Source organism: Mugil cephalus, chromosome 6, assembly GCF_022458985.1.
Source record: "Mugil cephalus isolate CIBA_MC_2020 chromosome 6, CIBA_Mcephalus_1.1, whole genome shotgun sequence".
Taxonomy (NCBI): domain Eukaryota; kingdom Metazoa; phylum Chordata; class Actinopteri; order Mugiliformes; family Mugilidae; genus Mugil; species Mugil cephalus.
In genome coordinates, this window is record NC_061775.1 from 23444279 (window position 1) to 23471309 (window position 27031).

General features: G+C 35.7%; 2 protein-coding genes and 1 long non-coding RNA gene across 3 annotated transcripts in view; all 3 read left to right on the forward strand.

Moving 5' to 3' along the window:
- Positions 1–1367: 1367 nt before the first annotated feature.
- LOC125009195 (receptor-type tyrosine-protein phosphatase C-like) lies at positions 1368–16479 on the forward strand. Its single transcript, XM_047586923.1, has 11 exons — positions 1368–1649; positions 1841–1858; positions 12806–13069; positions 13159–13386; positions 13489–13593; positions 13829–13966; positions 14073–14231; positions 14983–15051; positions 15926–16122; positions 16205–16265; positions 16361–16479. The coding sequence occupies exons 1-11, from the start codon at positions 1415–1417 to the stop codon at positions 16477–16479; spliced, it is 1593 nt and encodes a 530-aa protein (XP_047442879.1). The 5' UTR covers positions 1368–1414.
- On the forward strand, positions 5161–6272 carry LOC125008847. The gene is made up of 5 exons (XR_007112918.1): positions 5161–5356; positions 5439–5499; positions 5592–5706; positions 5828–5865; positions 6044–6272. It is a non-coding gene; the product is annotated as an uncharacterized LOC125008847 (long non-coding RNA).
- A 4094-nt stretch (positions 16480–20573) lies between the features above and the next one.
- The window catches only part of LOC125008845 (receptor-type tyrosine-protein phosphatase C-like), a 46395-nt gene continuing 39937 nt past the window's right edge, over positions 20574–27031 (forward strand). Inside the window, exons 1-3 of the mRNA XM_047586177.1 lie at positions 20574–20815; positions 20964–21104; positions 21296–21313. Coding sequence (XP_047442133.1) covers positions 20797–20815; positions 20964–21104; positions 21296–21313 — 178 coding nt within the window. The 5' untranslated portion in view covers positions 20574–20796. The remainder of the gene's footprint in view (positions 20816–20963; positions 21105–21295; positions 21314–27031) is intronic.

Sequence of the window (27031 nt, forward strand, 5' to 3'; positions counted from 1 at the left end):
AATGTCAGATATTAAAGTCATTGTTCTGGCTCCATACATGCGTAAGGTAGACAAGCAAGTGCATAATTTTTTACTTAACTTGTGCTCCTGAAAAGACAAGAAAGGGAAAAAAACGAACAAAAAACCCCCAGAAAATCTGATGTTCACACACTCCTCTTTACAATGTATTTATAATTAAATTCTATTTATTCTTTAAAAATGAGTGTCAAGTGAATGAATGAAGCAACAAGCAACAAAAGTAGCAAAATAAAACCACAACAAAACTTAACACATTTTTATGTCACATGCACTTAAATTTAGTGATTTGGTGGAGTTCAAAATTGCACATATTATGTTCAAAGTAAGAAATAATCTACTTTCTAACAGTATACAAAACATGTTCATGGACAGAGAGGGGGGTCATAATCTCAGAGGGAATTTAAACTTTAAACATTGATGTTTTCTCACAACACATGAAAGCATGTGCATATCCTTTTGTGGGGTGACTTTGTGGAATACATTGGGCGAGAAAATCAGGGACAGTGAAGACGTTACACAATATGAGAAGAAAGAGATCATTTTCACAAGGAAGAGGTATGTAAGTCACTTTAAATATTATCATTGTTTTTATTCTTCTTATTGTTGCTTATTATTTTTAAGAAAACAGTGAATTATGACATTAATACTGACAAGGGGTGGGGCCAGATAAGTGTGTTTCTTCCCCCAATGCCTTTTTGAACTTTGAATTTATGTTACTCAATGGGAGTATTTTATTTTTCTGTATTTTTTTTTTTAATTGTATATGCATTTGATGCATTTCTTTTCACTTGAATGATTGAAATAAATAAATTAAAACTAAACTAACGTGTAAAACTGTTGATAGTGTGAACGGCACCTGTTTCCCTCTTAGTAAAACGTTCATTGGACATTTGTTGAAAGTTTGGTTGAAAAGTGTGTGTGCAGTTCCTCAGTAATCTCATCCTCTGAACATTGTCAAGCAGCTTTTTACAAAATATTATTTACAATTTCACTATGAAACAAAAGCAAAAGAAATTTTTCAGTGTGTTTGTTCGAAGAGTGAAAATTACAGAGTGTACAGATCTGACTACCAGCAACTTATGTTAATGTTTTTCTCTTGGAAAGCTACTGTTTCATCCTCCTTGCCTCCACACACCACCACCAAACTGCTCCTTCATCTCAAGCAACCAGCCTTAATGTTACCACCTCACCTCCACTCACCACAGTAGCAGCTATTTACAAGTCAGAAGCTACTACCAATGGCACAGACATCCCAGCTCCTACCCCCATACCTCCACTCACCTCTACATCCGTCAACTCAACCTCCTCATTTCAGTCTAACATGACTACAGCACCGCCCATTAACATATCCAGACTCTGTTTACAGTTTTAATGCTGTAAGAAACATGATGAAATCATGACGTCTCAGTTTAGTGTCATGTCAGGTAAGACTGTTGGCAGTAGAGGTTTTCTGTCTGAAGGTGACCTCCAACATGCTCTCTATCCTGCAGACATCACTTCTCCTACAAGCATCTCAAACACAACCACTTTTCCTGCAAACACTTCATCCATCCTCCAGCCAACCTCTCTAACAGACAGAACTCAAAACCAGACCTCACCTCCAGTCACCAAGGAGAAAACCACCACCAAAGGTTTGAGTTCTCTCTATGATTTAATGGCATTGTGGTAAGATTGTGTTATTCATGGAAGTATAGACAATGGGCGCTCACACCACGAGGTACCTGCTGTAGTTTAGAAAAGTGTTTTAAATGACTCATGTCACAGAATCACATATTAATGTTTGTTTCCCTCTTTTTTAATCTCCTCTAAATGTGTCTTTCTGACTCAACACGTCCAGAGTGTGAGTATCACTTTAAAGATAATTCATCTCCTAGTATTTATGTCCAGCGTCTGTGTTTCTATCTTTACATTAACTCCAGTGAAAGTATATTTCTATTTCAGTCAGTGTACAGAATATATTTTATCAGCAGCAGACACAGAACCATGTTGATTTTCTGTGCAGGTTCTTACACTGTTACACCCATCAAGTTTGGTCTAAAGATTACAGTGATGAACTTCATCACTGGAAACTATAGCATCAGTATTTCTGAAGCAGATGGATCAGAGACAAAGACGTACAACCTTCAAAACTCAGTCCTTGAAATCAAACACCTGAAGCCCTGTACTGACTATGAGCATAGAGTTACTTTCATTGACAGTTATAGAAATCAAACACTCTGTGACTCTGACCAATATGTGACTGAAACTTTTACATTGAGTGAGTACAAATAATTAATACTGTTTCTGTTAATTGAAGAAATGTGAATAAAACAGACATGTGTTCATCACTTGTGTGTTTCAGGTGAAGTCGACATTAAAGTTGTCAGCTGCATGTCTGGATATGTTTGTTACCAAAGTGACTGGAACATCAGCTCTTCACTGTCAACACCAGATAAGATTCAATGCAACAGAGAAACACAAAATAAAACATGGTGTGTCAAACCTGGTTACGAGGACATTTGCTCAAATTTTACTTCAACCTTCACGTGTGGGAGCTCTTCTTTTAGTCGCACCACATTCATCTCTCTTGGTTTGTACAAACTATCAAACTTCATTTTCATACTCATGTGCTTTACATCTAAAGTTATCAAGTTTTATGTTTCTAATTCCCTTTTCTCATGGATTTCTTAGATCCAAGTGACATAAATCAGACTCCTCCCACTGACCTTCCTGCAGAAATTAAACCAGTGTTTCCACCAAAGTGTCAGAATCTCACCGTTGATTACACCTGTTCAGGTAAAGAAGAGAAGCAGAGAGAAGATTTACAGTGAAACAGATCAGATGTTCTTATTATTGTAAAACTGTGAACAGTGATGAAAATCAATGCTGCTTTTTGTTCTCTGTGATCTATTTATTTATCCTGAATGTGTCCAAATTTGAATTTAAACTTAAAGATAACTGCTCCTAATAATCACTGAGATATAAAAATCATGACTGAAGAAATCATCTCATCCTGGTTTCTCTTCAGAAAGTGGAAAAGTCAACGACTCCAAGAAACTGTCTGAGCTGGAGCCCTTCACAGAATACAGCTGTACTGGTCAGATCAAGGAGAACAACATCTCCATAAATAAAACAACTCCACCCATTAGAGTTAATATTGACTGTGGTGAGTTGATCTTTACTTTACCTCATGAATGGAATAAAAACGTTTATCCTCTGATTGTTTACAGATACTGAATTTATCCTTTCTGTGTCTGATGTCTGTTATATTCCAACAGGTTTTAAAATAACTGACATGAAGAGAAGCTCAACCAATACGTCCATTGAGCTGAGCTGGACAACAACTAGGGCCAAGTGTCAACGTTTAAACATTTCTCATGAGTGTAGCTGTCATGAAACCTACAATCATAAACCTATTCAAAGTAAGTGAAGTTGTTTTAGATTGACTCTACTTTGTGTTTATATTTTATTTATATATTTCCAACAAGTCACATTTTAGTTTCCTGTGTTATTAAAATACACATGAGACTGAAATCACGTTTGATTCTGTTTTTCTACTGAAGATGTGGTGGCAAAATGTGATTTGATGCTAAAATGTGTTTCCTTCAAAAATAGTGATAAAGGCAGTATCTCTACAGGTCATATAGTATGTAGTGTATGTATATATGTATATATAAAAGTTCATTTAATACATTTATTAAGTATATTTGCAACTCATTTTAATTGACTTTCATCTCGGATATAACTTAAAATTATTGTGTTTCTATTTTTATGAAGCACTTTGTAATGTTGGTGATGAAAGTGCTATAGAAATAAAGACTATTGTCATTGTTATCATTTGTTGTAGCTTGTAGGACCAGAATCAGAGCTCTAAAGCAGCGGTGACATATTAGTCATGTTCTTGTCATTTAATGTGTTAACACGACCTGATGACTTCATTTCTGAATTAACGGGATATTTCTGACACTTTAAGCTGAAATTCAGTCGATTTAAATAAAGCTGCTGTTATTAAATCAGACACCACTGATGACATTTCTCTGACATTTACAGTCGTCACAAATCCAGGCCGTGATGGAGGGAGATGTACGTTTACTGGATTAAAACCATTCACTGATTATACCTGTGAAGTCAAAGCCATCTACAACAACAAGGAAGTCGGTCAAAGACAAGTGGTTAAAGAGAGGACTCTGCCTGGAAGTAAGTGAACAAGAAAAAATAAATCTATGGAGAAAATTAGAATATCAATTCATGATCAAAATCATTTATTCATGAACATCTATGTTTTGTGATTTCTCTGTTAAGATAATGTCATGGATGTAAAAGCTTTGAAAGTTAGGGATCAGCTGACATGTGATGTTTAGTACCATAACTCTTTTAGGTCTTGTTCAAGACGTATGGTTGTGAAATTCTAGTAAAGATTTGAATTAGGATCCTCAACTCAACATAATAATGTAATGAAAAGCTCAGTAATTATTTAAGGTAATTTAATGCTAATAATTCTAGTCTTGATCATTATGAAGTGAATTAAAGAGTATACCATTCATTGATACCAGTAGTGTTTATGAATGAATGTTATAGATGACACTCTAAAACATTTCTAAAACGTACTAGGATCACAGTAATGATGGATCTTTAGAGTTAATTGTTGGTAATTTCTGTCAGTCATGGTTCAGACGTTATGTATCTTATTAGTCTGAAATACTAACACTTAAATACTGACATTTAGGTGTTGATTCAGTTCATTATGACAATTAGCATGAACTGAAAAAAGAATACGTGAAATAACAATTACAATAAACTATTACCAAAGTAAAAAAAAAATAAAACAAAAACAAAAACAAAACATTTTCCAGTAATGATTTTATTCTGATGCTTTGAATATACTTGAAGTATTGGATTATTAAATTAAAAATATATTTCTGAATATTTAGGTTATAAATAAAGTCAAAGCACCAAACTATAAAAGTTTGAGTTTATAAGGAATCATTGTTGAATATCAGATGTAACTTTCTTTCATTGGTTCTTTTTTATTTATTACATTTTTTATTTGTGTCACGACTGATGCACATGACAATAAATACAGAAATTTATTAATTATGCAAATATATATTAAATTTCTGTTTTAACATATTGATTTGTGTTCTCATTCTCTTTCAGTACCAGAAGGTATTCCACAACTTGATGTGTCTCATCCAGAGAATAATGTGATTATAGTGACCTGTAAATATTATGGTCCTTTGAATGGACCTGAGAATAGGAGGTTATACAGAGCACGTCTTAATGATGGCACAAGGTTGAGAAGAAAGAATGTGGCTTTGAATTCAGAGATCTGAGCTACTCTACGAGCTACGAAGTGAAGGTTAGTGTAATATTACTGTTTGGTTTCACTAGAATATGATCATTTCAATCCTTTATTATTAATTAACTTTCTGTCTTTTCAGGTGACTGTCTGGAATGGACACTTTGAGAGTAATCCCACAATACAAACAGTGACCACTTACTGTATGAACAGTTTTAATTACTAGCAAAACAAATAATAATAATAAACAAATGCCATATTTTTCATATATTTCTGCTACAACTATCATTTACAGACAATGATAAAGCTGTCATCGGATTTTTCGTCTTCCTAATCATCACCATCTCATGTGTGGCGCTGGTTGTGGTGTTCTACAAGATTTACAGACTAAAACACAGAAACTCCACAAAGTAAAGAACACACATCTAATATCCTGCATGATCATGATTACATTTTTTTTTTAAATTTTATTTTAAACTTTACTGATAAAACCATGTGTCAAACATTCATTTAAACTGAATGTCTCCACAGTGACGTGAATGAAGATATGGAAATGGATTCAGAACCAAGTGAGTCGACTTCACATTTATCATATTTTTACTAATGATAATGATTTGTTTCAAAGCAGGAGTTACCAATAGTTTGTAGTTTTAAGAGAAGTAAATCAATAAAATGTCTTATATAAGTATATTTTAAGAGTGTACTATGGTTGTATTGAATTAAATGATGTCCTGTCTGTTGTTGTAGTTTATGTGAATGCTCGACCTCCTGCACGGCGTCATAAAGAAGCTTACTGATAAAGAAACCAGATCACCATCAACTCTCAGTGCTCAGGCATGAAGTGTCTCAGTGTGGAGCAAATATTTAGTTAGTTTTTAGAACTTTAATTGCCTTTTAATCATTTGCTAATGTCTCAAATATTACATCTTTTTAACATGTGTGCTACCTTGATGTGTCATTTACAAAACTGCCTTTTTCTTACTGAGCTTTTTAATCTTCATGAAAATCTTGAGTCTGAAAAAAGTTGCTTATTTTTTTTTTTTAAATAATTTATCTAATTAATTCTTCTTGTTGTCCAACCAATTATAAGACGCGACTATAAGACTCATCCAGAAGCGCTGGATACTCAGGGCGAACAGGAAATGCTCGGGGAAACTTCAAAATAAAATCTCTGCACCTCCCCTGAAATTCATTTCTCAAAATAAAAGTGATTTTTTTTTTCGTGTAGATTAATTACTCAACAAACGTAACATCAAAACTACTTATTTCTTGAATGTAGGTTTTTGCCATTTCATCTATGTAACATGTGTGCCCCTTACTGGGTATTTATGCACATAAGAGATTGTATATTATATATTTTATCAGTAATATTATCTCTGCAGTATTGATTAATAGGACAAAATGCAATCCATACTGCCTTACGATATAAATTATTAAAGGAAAAGTCATAAAGCTCATGACTTGAACAATTTATGATGTGAAGAATTATTATTTCCTTAAAGCCTACACAGCATTTTAGAGTTTAATTCATTGGAGAAAAAATGGATAAATGTGGGTGATACATACTATATAGGGCTCACCGTTATTTTATTTTATTTTTTTTAACTGTACTGCTTTGTTGATTTTATTTAATGTATACTGCTCTAGTGCTTTTGGGCTATTCTGTATTCCTAGCCATTATTAATTTCATATTTGGTCCCAGTTATCTATTATCTGCTATTTTGTGCTTGTGTTCTGCTGTAACAGATACATTTACACCTGGGTGTGTCAATAAATATATTACCTTACCTCTGAGATGTCCATGGTATAGTTCAAGTTCACTAAAGTGACCTTGCACCAATAGTATCTGACAGACAGAGACTGGGAAACAAGACTTCCTCTTTCACTGTTGTCTCCCCATCTGGGGGAGGTACATCCAGTGGGAAACAAACATTAGTCTGCTGCTCTTCTCACTTCAAACTTTAAATCTTGATAACATATTATTTTAAATAACATGTAACCAGCTGTGAAAAACTCAGCTCCTTTACTTAAGAAGAACTGCACTGTGAAAAGACTCCACTACAAGCAAATGTCCAGCATTCAAAAACGCATTAAAGTTAAAGTGGGTAAAACAAGACACTTCAGTTGTAAGTTATCAGCCAAATATACTAAAGTAAAATTACTCATTGTGCAGTACTACTTACCAATTCCCCTTAGTGCAATAGAATAGCTATTGCACTGAGTGTTTATCGATGGCTAAACTCAAAACATTACTCTTAATAACTTTGTTTGTTTTATCTCCTGTTTTTAATATTAGTTTTTCTGTTTTTATGAAGAACTTTGACATGTTGATTGTAAAAGTGCTGTAGAAATAAAGATTATTATTTGTTTTAGCTCTAAAGTAAAGATGACATGAAAGTTGTCAGCTGCATGTCTGGATATGTTTGTTACCAAAGTGTCTGGGACATCAGTTCTTCAAATGCAATCAAAAATAAAAATAGGCCTCGTTCAGATTAGTACCTAAACATATATTATATCAAGATAGAGAAAATGCCGTAATAACTAAGAGTTCTGCAGCCTACATTAAAAATATAAAAAGATAACATCAACTTAAATAAATCTGTCCAATTCAGTCAATACAATTGTCTCATCTCATGCGCTGCGCTGGCATGTGACCCCGAAACAAACACATCCAATAAAGCCAGTCGCAGAAGAAGAAGAGAAACGGAGCAGCTAAAAGAACCGTCTGAGGGACAGCGCGGATTTAACCTGCACCAGAAATAGTGCGAACATTACGTATGAGATTAAAAAGTGTAGTATTATCCGTCTGGTTGTTGTTTGAAATGCCGGTCCGCCGCATGAACGACTCTTGTTTGTTATATTGCATATTAGGTCAACTGGAAATCGGGCCGTATTAACGTGGTATTATCCCGCTGAAAAGACATGTATCGCCACCTAGTGTGGAGGAGGAGAACAGTTATTCGATTTTCTTGCGCTGCATGTAAACTGGGACGAGGACTGTAGTCAGAAAATTGAATTTTGAGCATAGCTTGATTAAGCTCTACATGTAAACGCACAGACAGACACCGGTCGAACATGCAAACTGCACCCAGAAAGGCCTGGGCCGCACTCAAACCCAGTCATTCATGTTGGGAGGCATCAGTGCTAACCACCGAGCCGCTGTGTCGCCCAATACAATTGCTGACATTTTAAATGTTAAATTGTTTTAAATCATCTCCATACCCCCACCCCCTCGCACGTCGCAGCTTGCTGCATTCACCTGTGAACCTCATTTGCTCTTCTGTCGTCTCCACTCATTACTTTAAGTGTTCCTAAGTCTCTTAAAATAAAGGGGGCCGCATGTGTGCATTTGTTTTCATGTAGATTGACTCAACATTAGCCGTTAGCCGGAGAAACAGAAGTTATGAGAGCGTATACATGGCTTCACCGTGAGGAGGAAGCAGAGAACTCAGGGCAGGCAGAGTCATTCTAGTGAACCCTGACTGACTCAGTAAGTGAACCTATTCACTGGCTGATCCCCCGGACGCTTGGGTGAAGGGGTGTGGAGGAAGATGATCTTACGCATGGGATGCAAACAGGAGGGAGAATCATAGACACCAACCTAATGACCTCCAACACAGAAACAACACATCACCATCACCAACTAAACCAACGGTCCTAAGGAGGAAACTCACTTCTAAGGGTTCCTTTTGTGTGGTTTTACAATGAATCCTCTCAAAATAAAAGAGGAAATGAAACCTTAAAGCACTCGTTTGCTGTGAGAACATATTCTTTTGGTCTCCTGTCAGAGAGGCATATGCACCTCAACTCCCTGATATGGCAGGTCGCTGTGCTCTCAGGGTCCTGCTGCTGTGGGCTGGCATGGTTTCTGTGACTGTAAGTCAATGTAAGTGAATTCTTATTATTTTATTTCATTCATTCTAAAATCTGATGCATTGGATATTGCCGTACACATTTTAGAATATGGCACATATGTATTAAAGTTGAGTAATCGATTTGGGATTTTTTATGAAAAGAATAAGGAGAGGAAGTCCCAACCTAACACAACTGTAAGTATGGGGCCAAAATACTGACTTTAATATTTTGCATTGAAAATAATATTTGACATTGTAACAAAAATTATATTGATATTGAAATAAATATTGACATTGAAAAATAGGCATAGAAACAGCATAGAAAACTAATATTGTATTTCAAGCAGGGGCGGATCCAGTGTATTTTCAAGTGGGTAACAACAGTTAAACTTCACTACAAGTGACAAAAAAATGAATGACCTCTGTCTTCAATATTAAGACGTGGAAATAATTTATTATCTTAAACCATGTATTTTTGTATTCAACATGCTTTTGTTGGCTGCATTAGCTCTTAGCTTATAAGGATCTTATCTTGTTTACAATTTTCTCGTCAATATCTAACTATTATGTGCAATTAGTAAGCTCACCAACAGAAGCATTTGCAGCACTGTCAATGATCACATATTGCAATATTTAATATAATTATGATAACTTTTTAAATACTTCTTAACTGTGTAGTAAACAAGAAGAGAAAGAAGCACAATGAGCATAACCATAAATTTGCGCTACTGGTGTTCACCATTCACACTCTGAGAGAGCAGAGTGACAGCAAGTGCAAAATGACATTTGGTGCCGTCACATCAGAGGTGTCACCCAAACACATTATCGAGTTAGAGCAAAAACCATCTGAATATAATTATAAGACACGGTGCAGTGATGCAATGTCAAATAAAAGAGATCCAGAGAGGCCACGTTTAACTCTCAGAAAATGCTGATGACCAAACAAATAGAAAAAAGAAAAATATTCCATATTGTTACTTTGTCTACTTTGTTTCCAGTTAATTGGCTGTTTAGTTTATTTTTTTGCGACTAGGAACACATGAATGCGCCAGGTTATAAAACAGGGCTGAGATAAAAGGAGGTGTCAGTATATATGTCTGTGGGTACTAGATCCACCAGATCGGCTCAGCTAGCTGTGCTAACAGATTTTCATTCAAAACTTTATCGAGCAGTTTCTTCCAAACAGAGCCGGCCCTGAGTATAAGCAGTATAGATAAATGCTAAGGGTGCAGTGGATCCACAGGGGGCGAACTGAGGCTGCGTTGGTTATTTTTTTTCATAATAGCAGCCTACTACTTGTACTACTTTACATACTATTATTTCATAAAATTACCAAAACCCACTACAAAACCCCCTTTATCTAATAAGTGAAAAGTTATGCAAAAACAACATTACGCATCCCGTATTGAGCTGAAAAGAAACGCACTTTGTCCAGTGTTTCCATGAGAACTTGTGACAAATGTTGAGCTTCCACTGTTCTTTTCTCTGAATGTGTGAACACAACACTCAGAACACGACTCATACAGCATCTTGAAGACATGATGTCTGCTCACGCTCTATTTAAATGAGTTTACCTTCCTCTTTTTCTAAATTTGTGATCTCAATGGCGTGTAGTTATTATTCAGTAACGCGTTCATATGTATGCATAGATCGGTCTAGATTTGTGTAGCGTAAAAGTTCTGCTTCTTCGTGTTGTCTACCTAACGAAAGACAACATGGAAGGAACCAGTTCGCCAGGACGAACGCCAGTAAGTCTGTTACTCTCTTTTTCTGTTATTCACGTAGGACCTTGCAGCTAGTAATGTTGCAGTGAGTCAGTCCTCATATCCTTTTATTTTTCAGCTAATTATTTTTCAGTGCCATTACTTTTGTTACACTCTTGTGTCAATGCCAAAGACTCTGTTTTCAATGTCAAATATTAAAGTCATTGTTCTGGCTCCATACTTGTGTAAAGTAGACATGCCAGTCTTGGATAAATATTTACTTGACTTGTGCTCCTGATGAATTTATAATTAAATTCTGTTCTAAAAAAGAATAAGTGAATGATTGAAAATGTATTTCAACACAGAAGAAATAAAAGAACAAAAAACAAACAAACAAGCAACAATAATCAACACAACACAATTTTATGCTACATGCATTTAAATTTAGTGGAGTTGGAGTTTGGTGGAATTCAAAACTGTACATATCATGTTCAAAGTAAGAAATAATCTACTTTATGGGGAGAGGTATAAAGAGATGATTTTCACAGGTTAAAGGAATGAAGAAGACGTATGTAAGGCACTTTAAATATTATCATTGTTGTTATTATTTAGCAGAGGCAGAAGAAAACATTGAATATCTTTTTGCCTTTATCTTACGCCCGAACATTACCAGTAATTTATGTTACTCATTGGAAGTATTTTTATTTTTCTGTGTTTTTTTTTCTATTCATTTGATGCATTTCTTTTTATTTGAATGTTTGAAATATATAAATTAAAACTAAGCTAATGGTCAAAAGGACGAAAGTGTTGATAGTGTGAACGCCAACTGTTTCATTTGTTGAACGTTTAGTTGAAAAGTGTGTGTGCAGTTCCTCAGTAATCTCGTCCTCTGAACATTGTCTGTCAAGCAGCTTTTTACAAAATATTATTGACAATTTCACCCTCAACTATTAAAAAAGGCAACATAAAATTTTCAGTGTGTTTGTTCGAATGAGTGAAAATTACAGAGTGTACAGATCTGACAACCAGCAACTTGTGTTAATGTTTTTCTCTTGGAAAGCTGCTGTTTTATCCTCCTTGCGTCAACGCACCACCACCACAACTGCTCCTTCATCTCAAGCAACCAGTCTTAATGTTACCACCTCACCACCACTCACCATAGTAGCAGCTATTAACAAGTCAAAAGCTACTACCAGTGGCACAGACATCCCAGCTCCTGCCCCCACACCTCCACTCACCTCTACATCCCTCAACTCAACCTCCTCATTTCAGTCTAACATGACTACAGCACCGTCCGGTAATCTTCTGACACTTTTCAACTGATGTCTCAGTTTAGTGTCATGTCAGGTAAGACTGTTGGCAGTAGAGGTTTTGTGTCTGAAGGTGACCTCCAATATGCTCTCTATACTGCAGACATCACTCCTCCTACAAGCATCTCAAACACAACCACTCTTCCTGAAACCACTTCATCCACCCTCCAGCCAACCTCTCTAACAGACAGAACTCAAATCCAGACCTCTCCTCCAGTCATCCAGTCCTTCACCAAAGGTTGGAGTTCTCTCTATGATTTAATGACACTGTGGTAAGACTGTGTTATTCATGGAAGTATAGACAATGGGCGCTCACACCACGAGATACCTGCTGTAGTTTAGAAAAGTGTTTTAAATGACTCATGTCACGGAATCACATATTAATGTTGGTTTTCCTCTTTTCTAATCTCCTTTAAATGTGTCTTCCTGACTCAGCACGTCCAGAGTGTGAGTATCACTTTAAAGATAATTCATCTCATAGTATTTATGTCCAGCGTCTGTGTTTCTATCTTTACATTAACTCCAGTGAAAGTATATTTCTATTTCAGTCAGTGTACAGAATATATTTTATCAGCAGCAGACACAGAACCATGTTCAACATCAGTTTAACATGTTTAATAATTCTGTTGATTTTCTTTGCAGGTTCTTACACTGTTACACCCATCAAGTTTGGTTTCAAAATTACAGTGATGAACTTCATCACTGGAAACTACAACATCAGTATTTCTGAAGTGAACGGATCAGAGACAAAGACGTACACTGAGTTCCTCGATGAAAACTCATCACGTGAAATCAAACACCTGAAGCCCTGTACTGACTATGAGCACAGAGTTACTTTCATTGACAGTGATGGAAATGAAACACTCTGTGACTCTGACCAAGATGTGACTAGAACTTCTACATTGAGTGAGTACAAATAATTAATACTGTTCTGGTTCTGTTAATTGAAGAAATGTGAATAAAACAGACATGTGTTCATCACTTGTGTATTTCAGGTGAAGGTGACATTAAAGATGTCAGCTGCATGTCTGGATTTGTTTGTTACCAAAGTGACTGGGACATCAACTCATACCTGTCAACACCAGATAAGATTCAATGTAACAGAGAAACACAAATTAAAACATGGTGTGTCAAACCTGGTTACGAGGACATTTGCTCAGATTTTACTTCAACCTTCACGTGTGGGAGCTCTTCTTTTAGTCGCACCACATTCATCTCTCTTGGTTTGTACAAACTATCAAACTTCATTTTCAAACTCATGTGCTTTACATCTAAAGTTATCAAGTTTTATGTTTCTAATTCTTTTTTTCTCATGGATTTCTTAGATCCAAGTGACATAAATCAGACTGCTCCCACTGACCTTCCTGCAGAAATTAAACCAGTGTTTCCACCAAAGTGTCAGAATCTCACCGTTGATTACACCTGTTCAGGTAAAGAAGAGAAGCAGAGAGAAGAAGATTTACAGTAAAACAGATCAGATGTTCTTATTATTGTAAAACTGTGAACAGTGATGAAAATCAATGCTGCTTTTTGTTCTCTGTGATATATTTATTTATCCTGAATGTGTCCAAATTTGAATTTGAAGTTAAAGATAACTGCTCATAATAATCACTGAGATATAAAAACCATGACTGAAGAAGTCATCTCATCCTGGTTTCTCTTCAGAAAGTGGAAAAGTCAACGACTACAAGAAACTGTCTGAGCTGGAGCCCTTCACAGAATACAGCTGTACTGGTCAGATCAAGAAGAACAACATCTTCATAAATAAAACAACTCCACCCATTAGAGTTAATATTGACTGTGGTGAGTTGATCTTTACTTTACCTCATGAATGGAATAAAAACTTTTATCCTCTGATTGTTAAGAGATACTGAATTCATCGTTTCTGACGTCTGTTATATTCCAACAGGTTTTGAAATAACCACTGTGAGCAAAAACCCAACTCAAACTTCCATTGAGCTGAGCTGGACAACAACTAGTGACAACTGTCAACGTGTCCTCCACACACTTGAGAAGCTTTCTCATGAGTGTAGCTGTCATGAAACCTACAGTCATAAACCTACTCAAAGTAAGTGAAGTTGTTTTAGATTGACTCTACTTTGTGTTTATATTTTATTTATATATTTCCAGCAAGTCTCACATTTTAGTTCACTGTGTTATTAAAATACACATGAGACTGAAATCATGTTTGATTCTGTTTTGTTACTGAAGATGTGGTGGGAAAATGTGATTTGATGCTAAAATGTGTTTCCTTCAAAAATAGTGATAAAGGCAGTATCTCTACAGATCATATAGTATGTAGTGTATGTATAAAAGTTAATTTAATACATTTATTAAGTACATTTGCAACTCATTTTAATTGACTTTTGACTGGGATCTAACTTAAATTGAATGTATTTTACTGTTAACTTTGTTTTATGCACCTGTTATTTATACTACAGTGTTTCTGTTTTATGAAGCTCTTTGTAATGTTGGTGATGAAAGTGCTATAGAAATAAAGATTATTGTCATTGTTATTATTTGTTGTAGCTTATAGGACCAGAATCAGAGCTCTAAAGCAGCGGTGACACATGAGACATGTTCTTGTCATTTAATGTGTTAACACGACCAGATGACTTCATTTGTGATTTACTGGATATTTCTGACACTTTAAGCTGAAATTCAATGATTTCAAATGTCTTTAAATCAAGCTGCTGTTATTAAATCAGACACCACTGATGACATTTCTCTGACATTTACAGTCGCCACATATCCAGGCCGTGATGGAGGGAGATGTACGTTTACTGGATTAAAACCATTCACTGTTTATACCTGTGAAGTCAAACCCATCTACAACAACAAGGAGGTCGGTCAAGGACAAGAGGTTAAAGAGATGACTCTGCCTGGAAGTAAGTGAACAAGAAGAAATAAATCTATGGAGAAAATTAGAATACCAATTCATGATCAAAATCATTTATTTGTGAACATCTATGTTTTGTGATTTCTCTGTTAAGATAATGTCATGGATGTAAAAGCTTTGATGTGATGTTTAGTACCATAACTCTTTTAGGTCTTGTACAGGACGTATGGTTGTGAAATTCTAGTAAAGATTTGAATTACGATCCTCAACTCAACATAATGATGTAATGAAAAGCTCAGTAATTATGTAAGGTAATTTAATGCTAATAATTGTAGTCTTGATCATTATGAAGTGAATTTAGAGAGTATACCATTCATTGATATCAGTAGTGTTTAGGAGAGAATGAATGTTATAGATGACACTCTAAAACATTTCTAAAACGTACCAGGATCACGGTAATGATGGATCTTTAGAGTTAATTGTTGGTAATTTCTGTCAGTCATGGTTCAGATGTTATTGATCTTATTAGTCTGAAAAACTAACACTTAAATACTGACATTTAGGTGTTGATTCAGTTCATTATGACAATTAGCATGAACTAAAAAAAAGAATACGTAAAATAACAATTACAATAAACTATTACCAAAGTAAAAAAATAAAAATATAAAAATATAAAAAATATATTTCTGAATATACAGGTTATAATTAAAGTCAAAGCACCTAAAAGTTTGAGTTTATAAGGAATCATTGTTGAATATCAGATGTAACTTTCTTTCATTGGTTCTTTTTTATTTATTACATTTTTTATTTGTGTCACGACTGATGTACATGACAACAAATACAGAAATGTATAGATTATGAATATATATATATGTTAAAATTTCTGTTTTAACATATTGATTTGTGTTTTCATTCTCTTTCAGTACCAGCAGATATTCGAGACATGTCTGTGATTCAACCAGAGAATAATGTGATTATAGTGACCTGTAAATATTCTGGTCGTTTCAATGGACCTAAGAGGAAATACATAGCACGTCTCAGTAATGGTGTCACATTGGAGAAGGACAAATGTGAGTTTGAATTCAGAGAGCTGAGCTACTCTACGAGCTATGAAGTGAAGGTTAGTATAATATTACTGTTTGGTTTCACTAGAATATGATCATTTCAGTCCTTTATTATTAATGAACTTTCTGTCTTTTCAGGTGACTGTCTTGAATGGAGTCTATGAGAGTAATCCCACAATAAAAACAGTGACCACCCTCTGTACGTACAGTTTTAATTACTAGCAAAACAAATAATAACAATAAACTATAAATGCCATATTTTTCATATATTTCTGCTACAACTATCATTTACAGACAATGATAAAGCTGTCATCAGATTTTTCGTCTTCCTCATCATCATCATCTCATGTGTGGTGCTGGTTGTGGTGTTCTACAAGATTTACAAACGAAAGCACAGAAACTCCACAAAGTAAAGAACACACATCTAATATTCTGCATGAGCATGATTGCATTTTTTTAAATTTTATTTTAAACTTGACTACTGATAAAACCATGTGTTAAACATTCATTTAAACTGAATGTCTCCACAGTGACGTGAATGAAGATATGGAGATGGATTCAGAACCAAGTGAGTCGACTTCACATTTATCAGATTTTTACTAATGATAATGATTTATTTCAAAGCAGGAGTTACCGATAATTTGTTTTAAGGGAATTAAATCAATAAAATGTCTTATATTAGTATATTTTAAGAGTGTACTATGGTTGTATTGAATTAAATGATGTCCTGTTTGTTGTTGTAGTTTATGTGAATGCTCGTCCTCCTGCACAATGTCATAAAGAAGCTCAGTGATGAAGAAACCAGATCACCATCAACTCTCTGTGCTGAGGAATGAAGTGTCTCGGTGTGGAGCAAATATTTAGAAGTTTTAGAACTTTAATTACCTTTTAATCATTAGCTAATGTCTCAAATATTACATCTTTTAACATGTGTGCTACCTTGATGTGTCATTTACAAAACTGCCTTTTTCTTACTGAGCTTTTTAATCTCCATGAGGGTCTTGTTAAACAAATAAAAGTCAAACTGAAAAAAATTAAAGAAGTTGCTGATTTTTTAATAATTTCTCTAAACGGAAGAAAAAAAAAGTGCAGTGCTGGTTGAAGAGAACAGTTACACTGAGGTACAGCTTGTCAACCTCTCAGGGCCTCAGGCCTTAAAGAGACACGTGGTTGTTGAAAACTTCCTGTTTTAAGCAGCGTAGCAGAAATCCAAGACAGCCTGGCTGCAGACCTCTGTAGGTACCAGATCTGTTCAATCAGAGTATCTGCCGCTTCCAGATGACGTCACTATATGTTCGACCTGTTTATTTGGCTTCATTCGGCTCGGACTGCAAGATCGGTTCCTGGTTAGACAACTCAAGTATAATTTATAATTCACAATATGATTGTAAAAGTGCTATAGAAATAAAGATTATTATTTGATTTAGCTTGTACAACCAGAATCAGAGAATCAAAAAGTAAAGGTGACATGAATGTTGTCAGCTGAATGTCTGGATATGTTCGTTACCAAAGTGTCTGGGACATCAGTTCTTCAAATGCAATCAAAAATAAAAAAAATAGGCCTCATTTAGATTAGTATCTAAACATATATTATATCAAGATAGAGAAAATGCCATAAAAACTAAGAGTTCTGCAGTATACATTAAGAATATAAAAAACAACATCAACTTAAATAGACTTAAACATGCAATAAAAAAAGAAAATAAAAACATGCAAAATTTGCTATCTATCTATCTATCTATCTATCTATCTATCTATCTATCTATCTAATTCAGTCAATACAATTGTCTCATTTCATCCTCAGGGTGTGTGAATTTGATTTCATGTATATTGACTCAACATTAGCCGGAGAAACAGAAGTTATGAGAGCGTATACCCGGCTTCACCGTGAGGAGGAAGCAGAGAACTAAGGGCAGGCAGAGTCATTCTAGTAAAGGAAGAGGAAGAGGGTCTCACCCATTGGACGCAAGCAGGAGGGAGACCATAGACACCAAGCTAATGACCTCCAACACACAAACAACACATCACCATCAACTAAACTAACGGTCCTAAGGAGGAAACTCACTTCTAAGAGTTCCTTTTGTGTGGTTTACAAGGAATTATCTTAAAATAAAAGAGGAAATGAGTCTTTGAAGCACTCGTTTGCAGTGAGAACATATTCTATTGGTCTCCTGTCAGAGAGACATATGCACCTCAACTCCCTGATATGGCAGGTCGCTGTGCTCTCAGGGTCCTGCTGCTGTGGGCCGGCATGGTTTCTGTGACTGTAAGTCAATGTAAGTGAATGCTTATTATTTTATTTCATTCATTCTAAAATCTGATGTGTTGGATATTGCCGTACACATTTTAGAATATGGCACATATGTATTAAAGTTGAGTAATCCATTTGGGATTTTTTATGAAAAGAATAAGGCAGAGGAAGTCCCAACCTAACACAACTGTAATTATGGGGCCAAAATACTGACTTTAATATTTTGCATTGAAAATAATATTTGACATTGTAACAAAATTTATACTGATATTGAAAAAAATATTGACATTGAAAAATAGGCATAGAAACGGCATAGAAAACTAATATTGTATTTGGGTAATTTTTTTAGTTTTAGTCTCAGTGGTTTTCAGTTTCAAGCAGGGGCGGATCCAGAGTATTTTCAAGTGGGGGGCACAGGGGGTAACAACAGTTAAACTTCACTACAAGTGACAAAAAAATGAATGACCTCTGTCTTCAATATTAAGACGTGGAAATAATTTATTTTCTTAGACCATGTATTTTTGTATACATCATGTTTTTGTTGGCTACATTAGCTCTTAGCATATGAGGATCGTCAATATCTAACTAGCATTTGCAGCACTGTCAATGATCACATATCGCAATATTTAATATAATTATGAAAAATTTTTAAATCCTTAACTGTGTAGTAAACAAGAAGTGTTCAGCACAATATGCAAAACCATAAATTCGCGCTACTGGTGTTCACCGTTGAAACTTGAAGCAGAGTGACAGCAAGCGCAATGTGACATTTGGTGCCGTCACATCAGAGGTGTCAGCTGTAGAGGTCAATAAACACATCATGGAGTTAGAGCAAAAACCATCTGAATATAATTATAAGACACAGCGCAGTGATGCAATGCCAAATAAAAGAGGTCCAGAGAGGCCACGTTTAACTCTCAGAAAATGCTGATGACCAAACAAATAGAAAAAAGAAAAATATTCCATATTTTTGGCCTACTTTGTTTCCAGTTAATCGGCTGTTTAGTTATTTTTTTGAAAAGCAACGCACTATGTCCAGAGTTTCCATAAGAATGTGACAAATGATGAGCTTCCACCGTTCTTTTCTGTTAATGCATGAACACAACACTTAGAACACGACTCATACAGCATCTTGAAGACATGACGCTCTCACGCTCTATTTAAATGAGTTTACCTTCCTCTTTTTCTAAATTTGTGCTCTCAGTGGCATGTAGTTATTATTCAGTAACGCTTTCATATGTATGCATAGAACGCTCTAGATTTGTGTAGCGTAAACGTTGTGCTTCTTCGTGTTGTCTAACTAACGAAAGACAACATGGAAGGAACCAGTTCGCCAGGATGAACGCCAGTAAGTCTTCTACTCTCTTTTTCTGTTATTCACGTAGGACCTTGCAGCTAGTTATGTTGCAGTGAGTCAGTCCTCATATCCTTTTATTTTTCAGCTGATTATTTTTCAATGCCATTACTTTTGTTACACTTTTGTGTCAATGCCAAAGACTGTGTTTTCAGTGTCAAATATTAAAGTCATTGTTCTGGCTCCATACTTGTGTGAGGTAGACATGCAAGTTCTGGATACATTTTTACTTGAGTTGTGCTCCTGATGAATTTATGAATAAATTCTGTTGTAAAAAAATGAGAATTAAGTGAATGATTGAAAATGTTTTTGAACACAGAATAAAAGAAGAAAAAACTAACAAACAAGCAACAATAATCAAAGCAACACAATTTTATGCTACATGCACTTAAATTTAGTGGAGTTGGAGTTTGGTGGATTTCAAAACTGTACATATTATGTTCAAAGTAAGAAATAATCTACTTTATAGCGGTATAAAGAGATGATTTGTAAGGCACTTTAAATATTATCATTGTTGTTATTATTTAGCAGAGGAGGAAGAAAACATTGAATACCTTTTTGCCTTTACCTTACGCCTTTTCGAACATTACCAGTAATTTATGTTACTCATTGGAAGCAATTTTACTTTTCTGTCTGTTTTTCCCAATTGTATTTGCATTTGATGCATTTCTTTTGATTTGAATGTTCGAAATATATAAATTATAACTAAGCTAAGCCTCAGTAATCTCGTCCTCTGAATATTGTCTGTCAATCAGCTTTTTACAAAATATTATTTACAATTTCACCCTCAACTATGAAACAAAAGCAAAAGAAATTTTTCAGTGTGTTTGTTCGAATGAGTGAAAATTAGTGTACAGAGTGTACAGATCTGACTACCACCAACTTGTGTTAATGTTTTTCTCTTGGAAAGCTACCGTTTCATCCTCGCCTCCACGCACCACCAACACAACTGCTCCTTCATCTCAAGCAACCACCCTTAATGTTACCACCTCACCTCCACTCACCACGGTATCAGCTAATAACAAGTCAGAAGCTACTACCAATGGCACAGACATCCCAGCTCCTGCCCCCATACCTCCACTCACCTCTACATCCCTCAACTCAACCTCCTCATTTCAGTCTAACATGACTACAGCACCGTTCGGTAACGTATCCAGACTGTTTACAGTTTTAATGCTGTAGGAAACATGATGAAATGATGATGTCTCAGTTTAGTGTCATGTCAGGTAAGACTGTTGGCAGTAGAGGTTTTCTGTCTGAAGGTGACCTCCAACATGCTCTCTATCCTGCAGCCACCACTTCTCCTACAAGCATCTCAAACACAACCACTCCTCCTACAACCACTTCATCCACCCTCCAACCAACCTCTCTAACAGACAGAACTCAAAACCAGACCTCACCTCCAGTCACCACGGAGGAAACCACCACCAAAGGTTTGAGTTCTCTCTATGATTTAATGGCATTGTGGTAAGATTGTGTTATTCATGGAAGTATAGACAATGGGCGCTCACACCACGAGGTACCTGCTATAGTTTAGAAAAGTGTTTTAAATGACTCATGTCACAGAATCACATATTAATGTTTGTTTTCCTCTTTTTTAATCTCCTTTAAATGTGTCTTCCTGACTCAACACGTCCAGAGTGTGAGTATCACTTTAAAGATACTTCATCTCTTTTTTTTTTTTTACAAAATATTATTTACAATTTCACCCTCAACTATGAAACAAAAGCAACATAAAATTTTCAGTGTGTTTGTTCGAATGAGTGAAAATTACAGAGTGTACAGATCTGACTACCAGCGACTTGTGTTAATGTTTTTCTCTTGGAAAGCTGTTGTTTCATCCTCCTTGCCTTCACACACCACCACCACAACTGCTCCTTCATCTCAAGCAACCAGCCTTAATGTTACCATCTCACCTCCACTCACCACAGTAGCAGCTAATAACAAGTCAGAAGCTACTACCAATGGCACAGATATCCCAGCTCCTACCCCCATACCTCCACTCACCTCTACATCCCTCAACTCAACCTCCTCATTTCAGTCACACATGACTACAGCACCGCCCATTAACATATCCAGACTCTGTTTACAGTTTTAATGCTGTAAGAAAATTGATGAAATGATGATATCTCAGTTTAGTGTCATGTCATTCATCCACTCCTCCAATCAATCTCTTTAACAGACAGAACTCAAAACCAGACCTCTCCTCCAGTCACCATGGAGACAACCACCACAAAAGGTTTGAGTTCTCTCTATGATTTAATGGCACTGTGGTAAGATTGTGTTATCTAGGAAGTATAGACAATGGGCGCTCACACCACGAGATACCTGCCGTAGTTTAGAAAAGAGTTTTAAATGACTCATGTCACAAAATCACATATTTCTTATCTCCTTTAAATGTGTCTTCCTGACTCAACACGTCCAGAGTGTGAGTATCACTTTAAAGATAATTCATCTCGTAGTATTTGTGTCCAGCGTCTGTGCTTCTATCTTTACATTAACTCCAGTGCAAGTATATTTCTATTTTAGTTAGTGTACGGAATATATTTTATCAGCAGCAGACACAGAACCATGTTCAACAACAGATGTCAGCTGCATGTATGGATATGTTTGTTACCAAAGTGACTGGGACATCAGCTCTTCACTGTCAACACAAGATAAGATTCAATGTAACAGAGAGACACAAATTAAAACATGGTGTGTCAAACGTGGTGTCAACGACATTTGCTCAGATTTTACTTCAACCTTCACGTGTGGGAACTCTTCTTTTAGTCGCATCACATTCATCTCTCTTGGTTTGCACGAACTATCAAACTTCATTTTCAAACTCATGTGCTTTACATCTAAAGTTATCAGGTTTTATGTTTCTAATTCTTTTTTTTCTCATGGATTTCTTAGATCCAAGTGACATAAATCAGACTCCTCCCACTGAACTTCCTGCAGAAATCAAACCAGAGTTTCCACCAAAGTGTCAGAATCTCACCATTAATTACACCTGTTCAGGTAAAGAAGAGAAGCAGAGAGAAGAAGATTTACAGTGAAACAGATCAGATGTTCTTATTATTGTAAAACTGTGAACAGTGATGACAATCAATGCTGCTTTTTGTTCTCTGTGATCTATTTATTTATCCTGAATGTGTCCAAATTTGAATTTAAACTTAGAAAGACAACTGCTCCTAATAATCACTGAGATATAAAAATCATGACTGAAGAAATAATCTCATCCTGGTTTCTTTTCAGAAAGTGGAAAAGTCAACGACTCCAAGGAACCGTCTGACATGGAGCCCTTGACACAGCCCTTTCTTGTCTTCCTCATCATCATCAAGTCATGTGTGGTGCTGGTTGTGGTGTTCTACAAGATTTACAGACTAAAGCACAGAAACTCCACAAAGTAAGGAACACACATCTAATATCCTGCATGAGTTTGACCATGATTGCATGTTTATATTTTATTTTTACCTTTACTGATAAAACCATGTGTTAAACATTCATTTGAACTGAATGTCTCCACAGTGACGTGAATGAAGATATGGAGATGGATTCAGAAGCAAGTGAGTCGACTTCACATTTATCAGATTTTAACATCAGTTGCTAATGATAATGATTTGTTTCAGAGCAGTAGTTACCAATAGTTTGTAGTTTTAAGAGAAGTAAATCAATAAAATGTCTTATATTAGGATATTTTAAGAGTGTACTATGGTTGTATTGAATTACATGATGTCCTGTTTCTTGTTGTAGTTTATGCGAATGTTGAATCTCCTGCATACCATCATCATGAAGCGATCTTCAGTGATGAAGAAACCAGATCACCATCAACTCTCAGTGCTCAGGAATGAAGTGTCTCAGTGTGGAGCAAATATTTAGGAGTTTTTAGAACTTTAATTACCTTTTAATCATTAGCTAATGTCTCAAATATTATACCTTTTTAACATGTGTGCTACCGTGATGTGTCATTTACAAAACTGCCTTTTTCTCACTGAGCTTTTTAATCTCCATGATGGTCTTGTTAAACAAATAAAAGTCAATTAAAGAAGTTGCTGATTTATTTATTTATTTTTCTCTAATTAAATGGAAGTAAAAAAAAAATAAAATAAAAGTGCAGTGCTGGTTGAAGAGAACAGTTACACTGAGGTACAGCTTGTCAACCACTCAGGGCCTCAGGCCTTAAAGAGACACGTGGTTGTAGAAAAGTTCCTGTTTAAAGCAGCATAGCGGAAATCCAAGACAGCCTGGCTGCAGACCTCTGTAGGTACCAGATCTGTTCGATCAGAGTATCTGGCGCTTCCAGATGACGTCACTATATGTTCGACCTGTTTGTTTGGCTCTATCCAGCTCGGACTGCAAGATCGGTTCCTGGTTAGACAACCCTAAGTTTAATTTATAATTCACAATATGTTTGAAAGACATAGTTCGATAACGTTTTTATTTATAAGTTTTAATTTTGCACAAAACAAAAAAATATGAAAGCACATTATTGATAAAAAAATAATATGATAAAATGTCAAAATAATTTGAGTTTAATCCATTTATTTGTACATCAGGCGCAAAAGGATTTAAGAAGTTTTATCCTGAAAAAGCATTAGCTATTGCATAGAGGGTTTACTCTTAATAACTAATAGACATTTGTTTTGCTTTCTGTTTTTAATATGACAGTGTTTCTGTTTTTATGAAGAACATTCACATGTTGATCGTAAAAGTGCTATAGAAAAAAAAGATAATTATTTGTTTTAGATTGTACAACCAGAATCAGAGCTCTAAAGTAAAGATGACATTAAAGTTGTCAGCTGCATGTCTGGATATGTTTACCAAAGTGTCTGGGACATCAGCTCTTCAAATGCAATCACAAAAAAACAAAAACAAAAAAAAACAGGCCTATTTTAGATTAGTATCTAAACATATATTATATCAAGATAGAGAAAATGCCATGAAAAATAAGAGTTCCTGCAGTCTACATTAATAATATAAAGAAACATCATCAACTCAAATAGAGTTAAACATGCAATAAAAAATAGAATGCGATCTATCTATCTATCTATCTATCTATCTATCTATCTATCTATCTATCTATCTATCTATCTATCTATTTCAGTCAATACAATCGTCTCATCTCATCTTCAGAGTTGCGGGGGTTGCTGAAGTCTATCCCAGCTATCATCAGCTGAGAGGTGGGGTACACCCTGGACAGGGTCCATAGGTCCTGTCTATCACAGGGCTGACACAGAAACAAACAACCTCTCACACTCACATCTAGAGTCAATTTAGAGTCACCAACTAACCTAAACTAACCAAACAAGCATGTCTTTGGAGAAAACCAGAATACCCAGAGATAACCCACACAGACACAGGAAGAACATGCAAACTCCACCCAGGAAGGCCTGATCTGATCTCAAACTCAGTCGTTCTTGCTGGGAGGCAACAGTGCTAACCACCGAGGCGCTGAGCCGCCCAATACAATTGTTGACCACATCACGCAGCTTGCCGCACTCACCTGTGAGTCTCATTCGCTCTTCTGTCTCCTCCACTAACTACTTTAAGTGTTCCTAAGTATTTCTGAGGGTGACTGCATGTGTGAATTTGATTTCATGTAGATTGACTCAACATTAGCCGGAGAAACAGAAGTTATGAGAGCGTATACCCGGCTTCACCGTGAGGAGGAAGCAGAGAACTAAGGGCAGGCAGAGTCATTCTAGTGAAGGAAGAGGAAAAGGGTCTCACCCATTGGAAGCAAGCAGGAGGGAGACCATTGACACCAAGCTAATGACCTCCAACACACAAACAACACATCACCATCAACTAAACCAACGGTCCTAAGGAGGAAACTCACTTCTAAGAGTTCCTTTTGTGTGGTTTACAAGGAATTATCTTAAAATAAAAGAGGAAATGAATCTCTGAAGCACTCGTTTGCAGTGAGAACAAATTCTATTGGTCTCCGGTCAGAGAGGCATATGCACCCCAACTCCCTGATATGGCAGGTCGCTGTGCTCTCAGGGTCCTGCTGCTGTGGGTCGGCATGGTTTCTGTGACTGTAAGTCAATGTAAGTGAATGCTTATTATTTTATTTCATTCATTCTAAAATCGGATGTGTTGGATATTGCCGTACCCATTTTAGAATATGGCACATATGTATTAAAGTTGAGTAATCCGATTGGGATTTTTTATGAAAAGAATAAGGAGAGGAAGTCCCAACCTAACACAACTGTAATTATGGTGCCAAAATACTGACTTTAATATTTTGCATTGAAAATAATATTTGACATTGTAACAAAATTTATACTGATATTGAAAAAAATACTGACATTGAAAAATAGGCATAGAAACGGCATAGAAAAGGAATATTGTATTTGGGTAATTTTTTTAGTTTTAGTCTCAGTGGTTTTCAGTTTCAAGCAGGGGCAGATCCAGAGTATTTTCAAGTGGGGGGCACAGGGGGTAACAACAGTTAAACTTCACTACAAGTGACAAAAAAATGAATGACCTCTGTCTTCAATATTAAGACTTGGAAATAATTTATTTTCTTAAACCATGTATTTTTGTATTCATCGTGCTTTTGTTGGCTGCATTAGCTCTTAGCATATGAGGATCGTCAATATCTAACTATTATGTGCAATTAGTAAGCTCACCAACAGAAGCATTTGCAGCACTGTCAATGAACACATATCGCAATATTAATATAATTATGAACATTTTTTAAATCCTTAACTGTGTAGTAAACAAAAAGTGTTCAGCACAATAAGCAAAACCATAGATTTGTGATTCTGATGTTCACCTTTGAAACTCAGAGAGCAGAGTGACAGCAAGCGCAAAATGACATTTGGTGCCATCACATCAGATGTGTCAGCTGTAGAGGTCAATAAACACATTATTGAGTTAGAGCAAAAACCATCTGAATATAATTATAAGACACGGCTCAGTGATGCAATGCCAAATAAAAGAGATCCAGAGAGGCCACATTTAACTCTAAGAAAATGCTGATGACCAAACAAATAGAAAAAAGAAAAATATTCCATATTTTTGGCCTACTTTGTTTCCAGTTAATTGGCTGTTTAGTTATTTTTTTGAAAAGCAACGCACTATGTCCAGCGTTTCCATGAGAATGTGACAAATGATGAGCTTCCACCGTTCTTTTCTGTTAATGCATGAACACAACACTTAGAACACGACTCATACAGCATCTTGAAGACATGACGCTCTCACATTTTATTTAAATGAGTTTACCTTCCCCTTTTTCTAAATTTGTGCTCTCAGTGGCATGTAGTTATTATTCAGTAACGCTTTCATATGTGTGCATAGAACGCTCTAGATTTGTGTAGCATAAACGTTCTGCTTCTTCGTGTTGTCTACCTAACGAAAGACAACATGG